The 16,067-nt window shown below is 38.8% G+C and overlaps 1 protein-coding gene across 3 annotated transcripts in view; it reads right to left on the reverse strand.

Annotated features, from left to right (window-relative positions):
- Nucleotides 1-16,067, reverse strand: part of rsu1 (Ras suppressor protein 1) — a 37,045-nt gene that overhangs the window by 16,153 nt on the left and 4,825 nt on the right. For all 3 annotated transcript variants that reach the window (XM_056249250.1, XM_056249252.1, XM_056249251.1), the window contains exons 4-8: nucleotides 15,251-15,371; nucleotides 12,145-12,263; nucleotides 10,273-10,355; nucleotides 9,323-9,437; nucleotides 5,848-5,980 (exon numbers count right to left, since the gene is read on the reverse strand). In XM_056249250.1, coding sequence (XP_056105225.1) covers nucleotides 5,848-5,980; nucleotides 9,323-9,437; nucleotides 10,273-10,355; nucleotides 12,145-12,263; nucleotides 15,251-15,371 — 571 coding nt within the window. The remainder of the gene's footprint in view (nucleotides 1-5,847; nucleotides 5,981-9,322; nucleotides 9,438-10,272; nucleotides 10,356-12,144; nucleotides 12,264-15,250; nucleotides 15,372-16,067) is intronic.

Genomic DNA, 16,067 nt, shown 5'->3' on the forward strand with positions numbered 1-16,067 from the left:
GACATTTCTGCATTCATTGCAAAGTCCAAATCAGCGTTTGATGCGGTGGGTTTTATTTCTGCAACCTTATAATTTGAAGGTTCAGCACATTAGAGGGGTTGATAATGTCATGGCTGATGCGTTGTCGCGTACGTTTGACGTGGCTATGTAACTGTTGACTACGATGCTGTTGACTTTTCCTTTTCTCCCTGCTTTACTATTTATCACCTTAAAATTGCTTCCAGGATCCGGATTGCTGGGGATGAAGATGTGGGGTAGGTGAGATTGGAAGGGTTAGTGGGTCGAATTTATTTTCCTAAATTATAGGTTAGAAGTTTTTAGAAATGTTGTTGTATACCTTCAATGTCTTATGTGTTTTGACTTATGGGTTTTTTTTTTTATGGATTTGGGATTTTTCAAGGGGGGGTGTGTGACGTCTCAGCCTAGGCTGTACGTATGTGCGTGTGTGTGGTTGTGTGTGTTTTGCTTTTAGGTGCCGTCTGGAGGGGGCGGGGCCAACACACCTGACACTTGTTAGATGCAGTATGAAACGCGGTGGGGACTGCTTGTGAGGACGGCTTTTCGGCGTTGGCTTTGGGGATGGATTCGGTTGTTCTGTGCTTCGCTAAGCGTCCTGGCCGACCTTGACACATGTCCGTCATTTATACTATGTTTATGTCTGTTTTCCCTTGTGATAATAAATGTTTTGCTAGCAATTGACGCGTCCGGTCTCCTTTTTGTTGCAGCCTTAGAGCCGGCTGTAACAATAGCAAAATTGAACATTATATTACAACTTACAATTGTACAAACAATTAAGTGAATGGATTTAAGTGCTAGTCAGTGTCAAAAATTATGAAACTTCTATAAAGCAGCCAATAGTTCAGCACAATGCTCAAACGGTTTCTAGTGGTTTTGTTTATGTTGACAAATCTTTCATTTGTTTGTTGCAATTCATTTTGGAAATGACCAAAAAAAATGTTATTACTGTTGACTAAATTATGTCATTATATTGCATTATATAATAGAATGATATGCTATTTCAGTCAGAGAAAATGAATGAATATAACAAATCATATTAAAGAAAATTTAAATTACAGTCAAACACTGAAAATGTGGCTTTTGACCCAATCTGTCTCCGAATGAGGCGTCTCTGTATCTCTTTATCAAAAACACACATGCAACAATTCCTGATCTGCGACCTTTCCTTCCCGCTGACTCATAGCACTGGTCCACGAGCAGATAGATGCGGGACTTCCTATATGTGTGCATGTCAGGGTCTGTGCCGCTGGGAAGTTAATTGCGGTTGGTTTTATCAGTCAGCCCTGGACAGCTGTGAAGAGAGCTGTGGCGGTTGTACCGCGGTCAACAAGCGTTTAGAGTTAGCGATGAATAAAAGATGGTGGGAAGACGGCTTTACGATATGTTAATGCATTATGAGCACGAAGAGTCTCCCCAATGCTGTCAGTCAGATATAAGATCCTTCTGTCAGGTTAACAAGCCGCCCCATGAAATATGCATGACAGGTTACCCCCCTCCTCCTCCACTCCAGATATATTGTTCATGCTACGACCAAACCTACTGACAGAAGAGCAGGAAACGAGAGGAGGGTTAGGACTAACTGTCAACAGTTTTAATTCCAGACATCTGCGTGAATTCAAGATAAATGACTAGAATATTCGACAAAACGTCAGCACTCAAGAAGCAACATGACTCATGATCTTAACGGCCATCAAATGGAACATCGCTTACAACAAAACTATAAAATAATATCCTAAAACCAGGGGAGAATCTGGGAAGAAAAATCGGGCTTAGCAAATAAGCTTGGCTCATGAATATTAAATTACCGGTAAGTGTGGTGACGTTTGCCCACTAGTTCTACCGGATTTGTTCAGTAGGTATACCTGATTTGCCAAAAAGCACAGCAAATTTTGGTATTATTATATACACACATTTATATATATATATATATATACTAGGGATGTGTCCGAAGCCTAATTCCGAATTCAGAAAGGCGCAGAAAATGAATAACGCATTTTACGGAGGCCCTAAATGGACATGGTTAGGCTTGCTGCAGTGGCTGGTTATTGATAGCAGCTCCCTGATGCAATATAATTACCCAACTATATAGAACTCAAAAGCATTGAAATGTGTTTTCTCCTCTCATATCATATTTTTCCCCATCCCCGTGTCCCTCTAGGGTCTCCGTAGAATGTGTCATTTTTAACCTAAAAAAAAATTCTTAGCATTGAGCCCGCCAATGAGCCAATGCCAAATGTTGGTTTCAATGGTTCTCTGATGATATTACATATTAGATTAAAAGACAATACTAAATGTACAATACTGGTCGATACATACTGAACAAAAAAACATTAATATTGGCCAAATGGGATAGATGTATTGTGCTCACCCACTTAAAATAGATGGAGCATGCCAGGGTAAATTGTTACGCCCCTGCCAATTAAAAATGAAAGAAGCCTGGATGTGTCTGTCTTCTGCTGTTTCAACATACTGGTATTTCGAAACACTGGATCAGTGATCTTAAATGAGAAAATGTCCATCAGGAATGAAAACTGGATGAGGTGAGGAATGGCGAAGAGAGAGGGACAGAGGTGTGAGTATCGTGATTTCCAAGCTGAAGGACATCTAGGCAGGTGAGAATGAAACTGTTGAACCGTGGACACACACCTACTGAGAATTACACACCGTTAACACTTGTCTAATGTGAGACAACCTACTTGTCTCTCTCGAGCACATTCGCAAGCAAGGCACATAAACAGACACACAGCATCTTAATGTTTGTGCACTTTCATTCTATGTCAAAATCCTCATAAGTCATAACCTCAGTCCAGAACCTATAAAAGATATTTGTGCTCAGGACATCATTAAACAACAGTCATGACCAGTCAACATGATGACAAAATTCACCAGATTTACTTTCTTTGCGCATTTACCTGGGAAATAGCCATTTAGCCATTGTTTTGAGTAACTGTTTAACTAATAGTTACTGTACTAATTTACAATAATAATAGCAAATAATGACATTTGTAAAAAATAAATTAAATTTAAAAAAAAAAAAATGGAATTATCATTTGGCATATATGTATATTATAATATAATTTCCAATGAATAAAATCCTACCTGATATTTTTCCTCAAAAAGTGTCACATTACCCAAGTAAAATTAATAGGGGTGTAACAATATATCGTGTCACAATATAAAAATGCAAAAATATGTATCGTGGATAGTGACAATATATAGTTCACCTAAAATGAAAATTACTGTGTGAGAAAAAATTCTGTTTTAGAGTCTCAAGTTTTAGAGTCAGTCCTACATTAAACTACTATATAATGTTGAATATAATGTATAATAATGCAATGGGGGAATATTTGTGGGTCCTGATAATGCCAGATGTCTTATGTTACCAGTAAAAAGTGGCCAACATTATTTTAAATATTTCTAATCGGCGACAGAGTGCAAGCATGTTTGTTTAAAATAATTGTATTTTCAGCTTCAGAATCATGAATATTTTAATTCTGGTGTCACTATTGTCTGGTGCATTGGGTTACCAGCACCAAGTCCAAGCCTATTCATTTACACCCCCCAATGTAATACCAAATTATGCATTTTAAATCAACAGTACATTTTTTGTTAACATTTTACCATATGTCTTGGAGTATTGCAATAATATCGTATCGTGAGTTCAGTATCGTGATATCGAATCGTGACTTGAGGGTATCGTTACACCCCTAGTTTTTAATGCTTTTTCTTGACTTGACCATGTAAAAACTCCCAATGATACATACATTAGGTAAACATGATGATAGTTCACTTCATGGATCAACCCTGGTGGGCTTCAAACCTGCAACCTTTGGGTTCCCTGCCCAGATCTTTCACCACAATGCTACACTACCCTTCTGGATGTCGCTTCTCTCCAAGATCTCCTCTCTAAAACTTGAGGAGTAATTCTGACTAAATGGCACAACAAAGTACAAAAGATAACTACAGAAAGATAAATGGTGCTCAAAACTGCTTAGACTCAGATATCGGACTCAAATATCTAACTCATACGGCAGTTTTGACGACTGCTTGACACAAAATGGATGACAGCTCCAGACTGCATTGATTCGCTCAAAAATTCCCATTTATCAAACCGAATCTGCTATGTCAGCTCTCAGCGACGTGACCTTCAAACCTTGTGGACTTCGATACAAAGCAGCGTACAGAAAGTGTCCGATGCGGAATATTGAGTTTTGCAAAACACAAGTGCATTAGAACGGATGATATGCAGTCAACATATCGAAACTATTCAAAACATTTCAAGCAGCGGTATCTGATTATCACGCAGACGTGCACACACACGCGGTCACGGTGTCAGCACACACTGAGATGCGTGGTGGTTCTGACTGTGCCCGTAGGGGAAGATCAGTTCCGGTAAGTGGGTTACGACGGTCCTCTCCAGACAGCGGCACAGCGGCACAGCTAAATGATCAAACAGAGGGGGATTTGCCTCTCCTGTTCAGGGGGATTGGTAAGTGGAACAGGGCCGTGAAAGATACACTACAATTAGTCTGGAAACTTCCTTCCCCCAGGTCAAAGGGATTACATCAGGTTGTGTCAGGTTTGAGCCAAATTTGTTTAGTAACATACGATTGAAATACTGCAATTACATTTACTTTTATATAATATAGAAACAGTGTATATTATAGTGTAACTATAAAAACATATACATACACACACACACATATACATATACATATATATATATGATGCGTTGGCAACATTGTTTCAAAAACTTTCATGCCAATAAAGCCCCATTGAATTGAATATATATATTAATATAAAATATATACTAGCATGTTCAGTTTTAATACATTTATATATTTTATATTTTATAAATGTAATATATATGCACACTAGATATGTTGCTATTGCTATTATATACAATATATATAATAACTTATAAATATTAAAATAATACATTCTAAAAATGTTTCTCCACATAAAAATTGCATACATTTTTTTTGGTTCCACTACTAGATTATTGAGAGCAAAAAGCTGCGCTGTATGGCCACTTTCCCTTATGGCCAATGCTATTGTCACCCGATGCAAAAAGTCACTCTGTTTCAACCTAATGCAAATAAATCATTTTTTGTAGAATATTTAATAGTATGTAAGAGGAATGAGAGAGATAACGAAAGAGAGAGAGAGAGAGCGACAAGACTTTTAGGGTAACGCCTCGAGCTTTCATTTTAATTAGTTTGATTGTGCATTAAATCATCAGATCCTGAAATAATAAGAGAACTGCACCTTTCCTCTCTTTCATCACCATCCTAAGGGTTGTTCCAGAAAAATATGTGCCACAATAAAACTGGCCTGTATAGAGGGACTAAATTTATACTTTGCATTTAGCAAGACATTTCAGGACATTTCTCTTAGTTAAAGACCCATCGAGTCTGTCTAAATCAGGTCTGCTGATGTGCGTTTGATCTAATACGAGTTCCACGACTAGCATCGTGTTTTACAGACTGGAGCTGTAGCATCCGATGCATCAAAAGCTGAACAGGGCCGCCCGCTGGCCTTTAGGCTATTGAAATGAACACTGGCACATCTGACTGCGGGCTGAGCAATACGTCAAGCAAACACCCCAAAGACTCTTTAGTGAATGATGCAGGTGTTGAAGAGTTTTTAAACCTGGAGGTTGGCAAGATGATCAGTCTCGGTCACTAGTTTTAGGGACCGAACCTTCAACCTTTGTGCAAGCAGCTAGGATCCCTAACCATTGAGATACTATCTCTTCTGTGTCACTCAGATTCACTGCACATGCTCCTGGATGTTTGACAGCACAGAGGGATGGAGAGATTCACTTACTACTTGTAGGTCTCTGAGCGGATGTACTCAAAGACATGAGATATGCCCAACTGGAACTGGTCTGCTATGGGAATCACCCAGGAGTTATTCTCAGCCTTAAACACCTGCTTTGGGCCTGTCAGGTCCAGGTTACCTACAGACAGAGAAAGGAGGAGGAGGAGGAGGAGGAATTAGAAATTTACCAAAAGGGAAAGTGAGAGAGAAGGTAAAAATCAAACAAGGAGAGGAGACGAGAAAAGAAAAGATACACGAAGAGATAAGACAATAAGAGGCAATAAGATGGTGTGATGGAAAAATGAGGAGAGACAAGATGAGTAAAGAAAGAAAAAATTATAAAAAGACCTGACCAGACAAAAAAAATTTTTTTTAAAGCAACAAGAAAACGAAAGAGATGAGAAAAGAGACTCAAGGAAGACACAATATGAGATAAAACATGAAGAGATCAGATGAGATGAGATAAAAAAAAAACAAGACAAAAAAAAAAAAATGACGATACAAGATGGGATATAATGAAAAGAGAAAAAAATAGGTGAGTTCCATTCGACCATAAGTGGACTGCGAAGTGGACTTCACAGGGTACTCTGCCATCTTAAGTGAGATTACAATCCGATGGGAGCGAACATGATCAGGTCGGAGGGCACTGCGAACGGCATAGGGAATAAGGGAACATCGATACATCACTTCACAGGAAGTGGAGAGTGAATATAATCCAACTGTCATTGCGCATAGCATCACTAGTCTGAACCAACGATGGAGTTTTTCAACGGCTCTGCAATAGAGGAGTTTACGCATGGTTTTTGAGTATTCATAAATATTTTGTTGCTATACAAACTAGAATATTTATGAATGGTTATGCCATTGAATTTTACGTTTGCATTTGTTGCAAATGTTGAAAAGCAGCTGAAGCGCTGTCATTTTTTATTTCAAATAATAGCTGCAATAGTCAATTAAATTTACAAGTAGTCCATGTAATAAACATGTTTAAATTATATTTATTAGATACATAATGTTTGTTTTGGATATGTATATTATATGATACTGATATGATGCATTTTAAAGTAAAATATATTATAATATTTATGTTATATCATAATCTGTGCGACCCGGTCGTTGCCTTTCTTTGATGGTGATGATGATGATGATGTAGGGAGTTCCAAATGAGCGATTATTGTCAGCGAAGTCCACTTCAATGGATATCCCGTGCTCAGGGAGTATACAGCAGTGAACACTGAATAGGGACCCTGTCGAATGGAACACAGCTAATGAGTCAAAACAAGAAGAAATGAGACATAAGAGAGAAGAGAAGAGACCCGATGAAATGAGATGAGAGAAAATAATCAAGACAAAGCAAGAAATGAAAAGACATGACCATAAAAAAACATGACACCAGACAAAAAAAACCTAAAAAACAGAAACGTGGCATAAGAGAGAAGAGACCAGATGAAACTAGATGAGAGGGAAGAAAAAAAAGACAAACATGAGAGAAGTTATGAGAAAGAGACAAGAAAAAAGGGGAATGAGGTGAGACAAGAGAAGAAGAGATGAGACAAAGCGGAAAGGGGAGGAAATGAGACAAGAGGAGAGGAGACTAGATGAGACAAGACCAGAGGAGAAGAGACGAGACGAGATGAAAGAAAAGAAGAGACCAGACAAAACAAGAAAATTAGAAAAGGCATGAGACAAGAAGAGACACGACAAATGAGGAGCAGAAGTGAAGAGAAGATAGGAGAAGAAAAGAGACGAGATGAGACGTGAAGACACAAGACCAGTAAAGAACCGGTTCACAGTGTGCCGATGGAACAGTACAGGTCAAAGTGCTAATGTGGCTCATCTCAGCTCACAAGGGGGCTAATTAAATAGTTTCTGATTAGCAAGTGTTGCCCCGACACACAATGCCACACCTCACAAACTCAGTCAGACAAGACCGTTAGTGTAAATCAGCCCTGAACCTAAAAAACCTAGACGACAGTCCTATATACACAACTATTTCAGATCTCATTGGTCGAGCAGACGTCTGCTGGTCCAGGTTCAATTTCCACCCTCCTCTTCCTCTTTTCATTTCAACATTTTAAACAGTTTAAAGCATCAGTAAAGCATCTTTACACATGAGATGTTCTGAATGGTAAAGACTGTCTATCTGTCCTCTTTGCACACTCTCGTTCACATCCCTCACTTTTTCTCCTCTCCTTTTCCTTTCCTGCTCTTGGCATGTGCGCTTGGTTGCTCCTTGTTAGCTGTGCTCTCCTCTCACACACACACACACACACATCTTAACGAGGCTGGTCTGTGGAGTGGGATTACAGGGACATGACAGAGGGGTCCTAATAAGCTACACACGGGAAGAGTCTCCCCTACAGAGTGCACAGGACAAAGACCTGCTGACCAGAGCGTTCACACACACCTAGAATGGCAATAAACAACTGCCAATTGCTAAAACACTACATAGGTCATAAAACAAAAATTTGAAGACAATTTGAGTGCTGTTTGCCTGTGCAGAACTCTCAGTCCTGTGCTAGTGGGGTTGTTGAGGGTGTTGCTTTGCACTGGCAAAAGAGTTGAGTGGTTTTTGAAGTGTTGTTGCTCAAAAATATTTTTTTAACTCTCAGTCATGGTGCTAGTGAGTGGTTGAGGGTGTTGGTATCCAGTTGCTAGCATCAATTTTGCTATTTGTAGCTTGTTTCAAACACACACACCTCACAAATTCAAGCCGACAATGGCCAATTCTTTAAATGTTTAAAAAATAGTTGCCAACTTGTAAGCCGCTTAGTCTACTTACCCTTCACACGACATTTATATGACACTTAAGGTGAGTGCTGACATAATGCTGGAATACCGCTACACTAGAATCATAAATTAAACTGTTGGAATGGAACAAGCCAGGAGGAAAAACTACTGTCAAAAGGGCAGTTGCGGTGTGTGTGTGGAGGTTTTCCAGAAGTGAAGTCACTCAGGTAGAGAGCAGTTCGACCTGGGTTGACCCCAGCAGTACCACTCTGAGGTGTGATCCAACTCAGCTTCCAGCCAATCACATAAGAGATGACAAATCTGTAGCCAATTAGAATGCACAGGAGGTTGACCACCTGGTCATTGCTCTGTTGCAGGACAGTAGATGTGATTTTGTGGGGGGGGGGGGGGGTACAATACCACAAACTATCCCATTGTGGTATTGTAATTTCAGGGAAGAAAAAACAAGACATAATTTAAATGTGGGACACTGTTTATGTCTTCCACGATGCAGGACAAAGCTCACAATTTCGTGACTGTACAGCATGGTGGTCACCCTAATGCACAGATGTGTCTGGAAGTGTAAGTGTGGATGTTTTATTGGTTGAGGAGGGTGTGAATTAGTTTGCATTCCTATCCAACAGCCACTACACTCCAGTTTTAAGGCCAGGCTTTGATTGGTTAATAGGAATAAATAAAGGATGTTGGTCCAGCAACATGTGTTACGCACATGGACATGTTCATGTCTTACCAAGTTCAGGAGGCAGTACAGTGAGTCTGTTTCCTTGAATGTGAAGTTCCTTCAGCTGAGTCAGATCCCCGATCTCTTTGGGTAGAGAGATGAGGTCATTGTCCCTCAAACTCAACTGAAAAAAATAGAGAGTGAGGAATTAGAGAGCGGCAGCAAAGAAAGGGACAAAAGGTTTAGAATTGACCTTATTTGCTTTCTTATAAAAGTCCCTGGTCTTACAGAGCATGATTTATATATGAAGAGTTCAGATGCAAAAGCCTCTAAAAGCCATCTGAAATTTTCTTCTAAAATGATCATTTTTATCAAGCTCGTATATTTAAGTTCAATAATTAAACTTGAATGGCAAGAAAAATTACCCATTAATTGTCATTTAAGTGAAATTACTGAATTTAAATATACGAACTTGATAAAAATGATCATTTTAGAAGAAAATTTCAGATGGCATTTAGAGGCTTTTGCATCTGAACTCTTCATATATATAGCTATACTTTTGAAACAGGCTATATGTTTCTGGTGCAATGTCTTCTTGTCCCATAGACTTCCATTGTAAATGCATTACTGTACACTGCTATAAACTGCAGGACAAGTCAAAATTATTCTCTGTGGTAACTGACAGCATGTCACATGAGTGCACCATTTAATATACTAACACTTGCATTATAAAAATCATGGGTGTAATTACACCCATATTTTAACGCAACACCTGACCAAAATAGTTGAATTTTATTTTCAAGTTTAAAGTTGTAATTATTAGCTGTTTTATGTGACTGTGACCCTGCATTGAGTCTGATCCTAGCGAGCACAGGGGTGAAGATCAGCCTCTAAATCACCTCTCACCACGTCTGATAAAGAACACACACTGCGGAGAATAAATCCAACACACACGGCACAGAGCACTCCAGAGCCACAAAAGCAATTGATTTCAGAGGGAATTTAGATAAATTACTCACTATCTGTAGCTTGGCCAGCTTGCCGATGTCTGGGGGCAAAATCTCAAAATCGTTGTCACTGAGATAGAGCGCCCGCAGGGTGGCTGAAATGAGAGAGAGAGAAGTGTAAGTGTGTGTGTGTGTTAGAGGAGTATTGCAAACACTGATCAATAGAAATGGTCATCTCTGATTGATACAGCATGGCTACAATCTTACACCCAAGCACACACACAATATCAACAGATCGACAAAAAGCATCAAATATACACTGCAAATGTTCAGAAAAGCAAGAACCAATTAAATAAACATGTAAATAATTTTCTGAACAAAAATCATTTTTAAAATCCTACACAAATAGGGCCACAACTAACAAGAATTTTGATAATCTATATCTGAGGGTTTTTTTTAATTAGTGGCCCCACCCACTTCCTGTGTTCCTGACCATTAGATGTTAAAGCAACAGCATCACAATCATATCCATTTCAACTTGTTTTAGAAGTCAGTGTCAATATCATAGCCGATATGACAGCCACTCTCCAAACAGCACTTATAAATAGCAGTTTGGGAGTGTGTGTATGTGTGTGTGTTACAGATCAGAGACCTTGATTAATGTTAAGATGGTGCTTTCATTATGTGGCTCCCATTAAAATAACAGGTTATTAGAGCCCATCACTGCTCATCAGTATCCTCTGACGGGACCAGCTGATTGGACTGATGAGGATTAGATGATGAAGTTAACAGTTATTTTGTTAGCATATTGTAAGTAGGCAGTCTGGTCCTCATTGCAGCTTATTCTGGCAAAGAACTACCCAAATCGACAGGAACCCGTATTATTTCAGCAACCAACCACAATCTTTCTCGTTTAAATGACTCTCAAATCAATAATGTCACAAAAATAATCGAGAACGCAAGTGGAAATTACTAAAAAACCTGTTGACATTGTAGTCAAAAAAGGTAACTTTGGTAAAAAAAAGAGAAAAAAGAAAGGTAATCAAGTGAAATAAAGTCAGATTTCACTTGATGACCATTTTGGTTTAATGGGGAAAGACTGAAATCTCCAACACTGTTTGTCAACATTGTTTTTTACATCTCTAAGCATTATTCAAATCTGATCATAAATGAATATCATAAATGTTGCTTCTTTTGATTAAATTCACACACAAAAATGGTGAGATTTAAAATTCCCTGTTATACTTCAAGTTCAATCAAGAAACGAACTGTTGTGACGTAATTGTGAACAAAATAGGTGTGCTCTGAGGCTCCGCCTTTCTTTTCCGTGGAAATCTTCTTCTGTTAATTTCTTCTGTTCAATCCATTGAGGTCAGACAGCAGTGAGGGTGGTGTCCGGACATTCGCTAACAGTATACTACTGGTCACGCATTTTAAACTTCTTTTTAGCCCTTAGCGAAGAACGAAAAATAACTTCACCATGAGTATATCAGGGCCTTAAAGTGATAGTTCACCCATAATTTACTCATCCTGGTGTTGTTCTAATCCAGTATGACCTTCTTTCATTTATGGACCACAAAATGAGAATTTAAAAAAAAATTCCCGCTCGCACTTGTCCATATAATGGCAGTGAATAGCAATTAGAAATTAATGACTTAATTTTCATTTAAGGGTAAACTATCCCTTTAAACCTGACTGGGAAATGCAACTTTGTTTTAAGGAAAACAAAATAAAAGCCTGTGCAGTGTGCACAACAAACAAAGTTGTAAACTGACACTTGTAAATTGCCAGCCAATAAGAATGTAGCTTTCCCCTTTCTACATTTCTTTTTATTTTAGTTTGGAATATGCATCAAGTGGTCTATGAACAGTCAGTCTTTTGTTATAAATTAGTAAGATTGATGCAGGTTATACTGCTAATACATTGTGTGTGTTGCAGACTTACTAAGGTAAAAGAAATTTCCGGGCAGTGAGGACTCGTTCAGATTGTTGTACGTCAGATCCAGAACCTCCAGCGCCGGAAGAGATCCGAACCCTCGTGGAAGAGTGCTCAACCGGTTCATCCTACACATGAAGACCATAAAATGCAATTTTAACCAAATCATCAGCTTAAAAAAAAAAACAGACACTGCACGTCCACAAGCAGATACACACTTATAAAACACCCGTCAATTCTTGACACAATCCTTAGCCGACCTACTTGAAGACATGAGACAGAGACATGCATTGCGCACAGATCCATCTCACTGATTTTGATTGATATTTCAGATTTATAACGCAACTCAACAGATCTTCTCACATTTATAACCAAAAGTCTGAGATCACTAGTGAAGGTGTGAAACCACTTCCATTTTTAATTTTACTCAATTTATACAACATTTTCAATTACCAATTATCAGCATAAAAATTTGAGTTAAACAAAAATGGACCTGAAAAATAAAACATATTTAAGAATGTCTGTTTTCAATTTGTCCCCCTTTTGCATTAATGACTGAAATGTCTTATTGATTTTATGTCATAAAACTTTTTTGTTTTTAATTGGTCAAATTCCTAAAACATATATATTATTTTTCAAATGTACAGATTTAAATTACACTACCATTCAAAAGTTCGGGGTCAGAATTATTTTATAAGAAATTAATACTTTTATTCAGCAAGTATGCATTCAATTGATCAAAAGTGACAGTAAAGACATTTATAATGTTGCAAAAGATTTCTATTTCAAATAAACGCTGTTCTCTTGAACTATCTATTTATCAAAGAATCCTGAAAAGATGATAATAATCAGAATCAGAATCAAATCAACAAATTAGAATGACTTCTGAAGGATCATGTGACTTAAGACGGGAGTAATGATGCTGAAAATTCAGCTTTGCCAACTCAGGAATAAATTATATTTTTTAAATATATTCAAATAGAAAGCATTTTTTCATTATTGTAAAAATACTTCCCAATATTACTGTATTTTTGATCAAATAAATGCATCCTTGGTGAGTATAAGAGACTTATTTCAAAATCAACACTTGAACAGTAGTGTATACTGTATGTGAAAACCAGATTTTCAATGTTTTCAGACATTTAGACACCACTTTTTATATATATAAAAACTCAAGGTATCTCTTAATGAAAGTTCAATGTTCAGTTAGCTCACCAATATTAAAAAATATGTTGAGTCTGTAAATGTTAAAATCCTATTTGCCCTTGAAAGGTAGCGAATTAAATTTTGGCTGAAAACTTCCGACAGAGAACATGGAATCTGAAATTAGAAAGGCTCAAGGTGCCCGACGACGTGGATAAAACACGGGAGAGAGAGCATTAGAGAGAGAAAAAGAGAGAGAGAGGGGCGCCCAAATCAGATGCTGATTAACTCTTGCTTATTTAAGCGTCTGTGCTCCGTCTCTTTCATTCTCGCTTTCAAATGACACTTGGTTGCCATGAAGACAATGAAACTTTAGCAACAGATTTTAAAGAAACAAACAAATTGATTCCACCACATGTTTGCGAAGCAATTACACAGGAAGGGGAATTGTTTTGACAAATGAGATCAGGATAACGGGCGGCCGCACGCTCACACACACATCCTCACGTTTGAGTCGAGAGTAGCGGCCGGGAATACAACAAGCCGGCTTATGTTTTCAAGATTATGTGTAGAAATGGTGAGTCTGACAGCAAATCGATGAAAATGTGCGGTGTCAGACGCGGGGCAGATTGTGCCTCGCTTTAATCCTGCGTGACATTGAGGAGGCTCCGCCCTCGGAGGAGAAGGAGAACCCTTGGGATTCGGGTGGGGCTCAGGTGGGCTCTAAACACCAGGGGATGACCAGATGACCAGGGATGAAGAGAGTCAGAGAGGAAGAAGAACAGAGGAAGACAGCTGCACTGCCACTGTCAAGGCTTCTTAACCTCACAAAAAAGGATTGACAACCATTCCTAAACCAGATATGCTTTGATAACCAGGAGATAACAGTGTCTGATCAACAACATATACTAGAATGATCCTCCTCGAAATGAAATTATTAATGCCGTTAATGCAGACATGATCTTTGGGAACGATTTCTGACCCAGAAATTAGCAGATTTATGGTTCAGAAAACCAGAAGAGACGGGAGGAGAAAATACAATATTCGAGCAGAGGAGACAAGACGAGAAGATACAAGAGGAAGGGAAAGGAAGGAAAGAGAGGAGTGAAAAACCAAGACCAAATATATGAGAGGAGACTAGACAACAAGATAAGAGAGATGAGGAAAAAAAGTCAAGAAGAAAAATAAGACAAGAAGTGACCAGACATGGACACAGGAAAAGAGACAGAGGACATGAGAGGAGAAGATATGAAATTATAAGAGACAAGAGGGAAAAAATGAAAAGAAAATAGGGGAAAGAGAGGTGATAGAAGAAGATACAAAAGAAACAAAAAGTAAAACAAAATGAGGGAAAAATAAAGAAGAGACAAGACGAGAAGAGGCAAAACAATTTGAGAGATAAGACAAGAAGTGAACAGACGTGAACAAGAGGAGAGACAAGAGGAGAAGAAAAGAAATAAGGATACAAAAGGAGAAGAGGTGAAAGTATGAGAGACAAAATAAGAAACGAAAAGAGATGAGAGGAGGGGAAAGGGGAGGAGATAGAAGAAGAGACAAGACGAAACAAAACAAAAAACAACACAAAGGAGTGAAAAGTAGAAAAGAGACGAGACAAGAAGAGACCAAACAAGTTGAGATGAGATGAAAAAAGAAAAGACGAGAGGAGATCAGAGCCACTAGACAAGAGGAAAGGAAAGGGGAGGTGTGAAAAACCAAGACGAAAATATGAGAAGAGATGAGACGACAAGAGAAGAGAGACGAGGAAAAAAAGACAAGAGGAGAGATAAGAGGAGAGAACAGATGGGAACACAAGAGAAAAGACAGGAAGATTTGAAGAAAAGAGAAGAAAAGAGACAAGTGGATACAAGAGGAGAAGAAATTAAAGTATAACAAACAAAAATAAACAAAGAGGGAAAAGTAGAGAAGAGGCAAAACAAACTGAGTACAAGAAACGATGACACATCAGACTAACCCAAGGTTCAGATGTTTCAGTTTCTGAAGGCTACTGATCTGAGTTGGAAGCTCCTCAATCTGGTTATTAAACATGTTCAACACCTCCAAGTTCTTCAGGTCTGCAATGTTAGGAGGCACACCTGAAAGAGAGAGAGAGAGAGAGAGAGAGAGAGAGAGAGAGAGAGAGAGAGAGAGAGAGAGAGAGAGAGAGAGAGAGAGAGAGAGAGAGAGAGAGAGAGAGAGAGAGAGAGAGATGGGAAGGATAAACTAATAAACAAGAACAACTTCAATTCTGCAGGTATCATCAATCTAAATCAATCAAAGCGTTTCAATTGACTGTATTATAATCACCAATACAATCCTCAAGGTAAAGCATTCCCAAACGAGAGACGAGGTCTAACGAACAGAGGCCGAAGGTTTAACGGCTAATTATCAGAGTCAGCAGACAGACGTCCCGTCTTTGATGGCTCAATTATGGGTCCCTCCCCCAGCGATAGATTTGACACTTTAATGATGGAGGCCTTAGCATAAGGGATCATCAGCAGCACCCCTCCCCCTCCTGCTGTCGACAGAGATCGATGGGCCGAACAGGCGCTCTATCCGATTACTGGCTGATCAATGGCCCCTCATTACGGAGGAGGGGAGGTGGGAGAGGTTTACACAAACAGCATGACACGAATACCTCCAGAGAGATCAACGAGAGCTGCCCCGCGCCAGACACGGAGGAACAAATGATTCAGCCGTCACACAAACAATTCAGAAATCCAACAAGGAAACACAAGCATGAATGCACATGCTCTCACAGCCCTCTTCAGCACACGTGCTTGCTAAGAAAC

The sequence above is a fragment of the Rhinichthys klamathensis genome, unplaced genomic scaffold (genome assembly GCF_029890125.1).
Source record: "Rhinichthys klamathensis goyatoka isolate OS25496 unplaced genomic scaffold, OSU_Roscu_1.1 h1tg000059l_1, whole genome shotgun sequence".
NCBI lineage: Eukaryota > Metazoa > Chordata > Actinopteri > Cypriniformes > Leuciscidae > Rhinichthys > Rhinichthys klamathensis.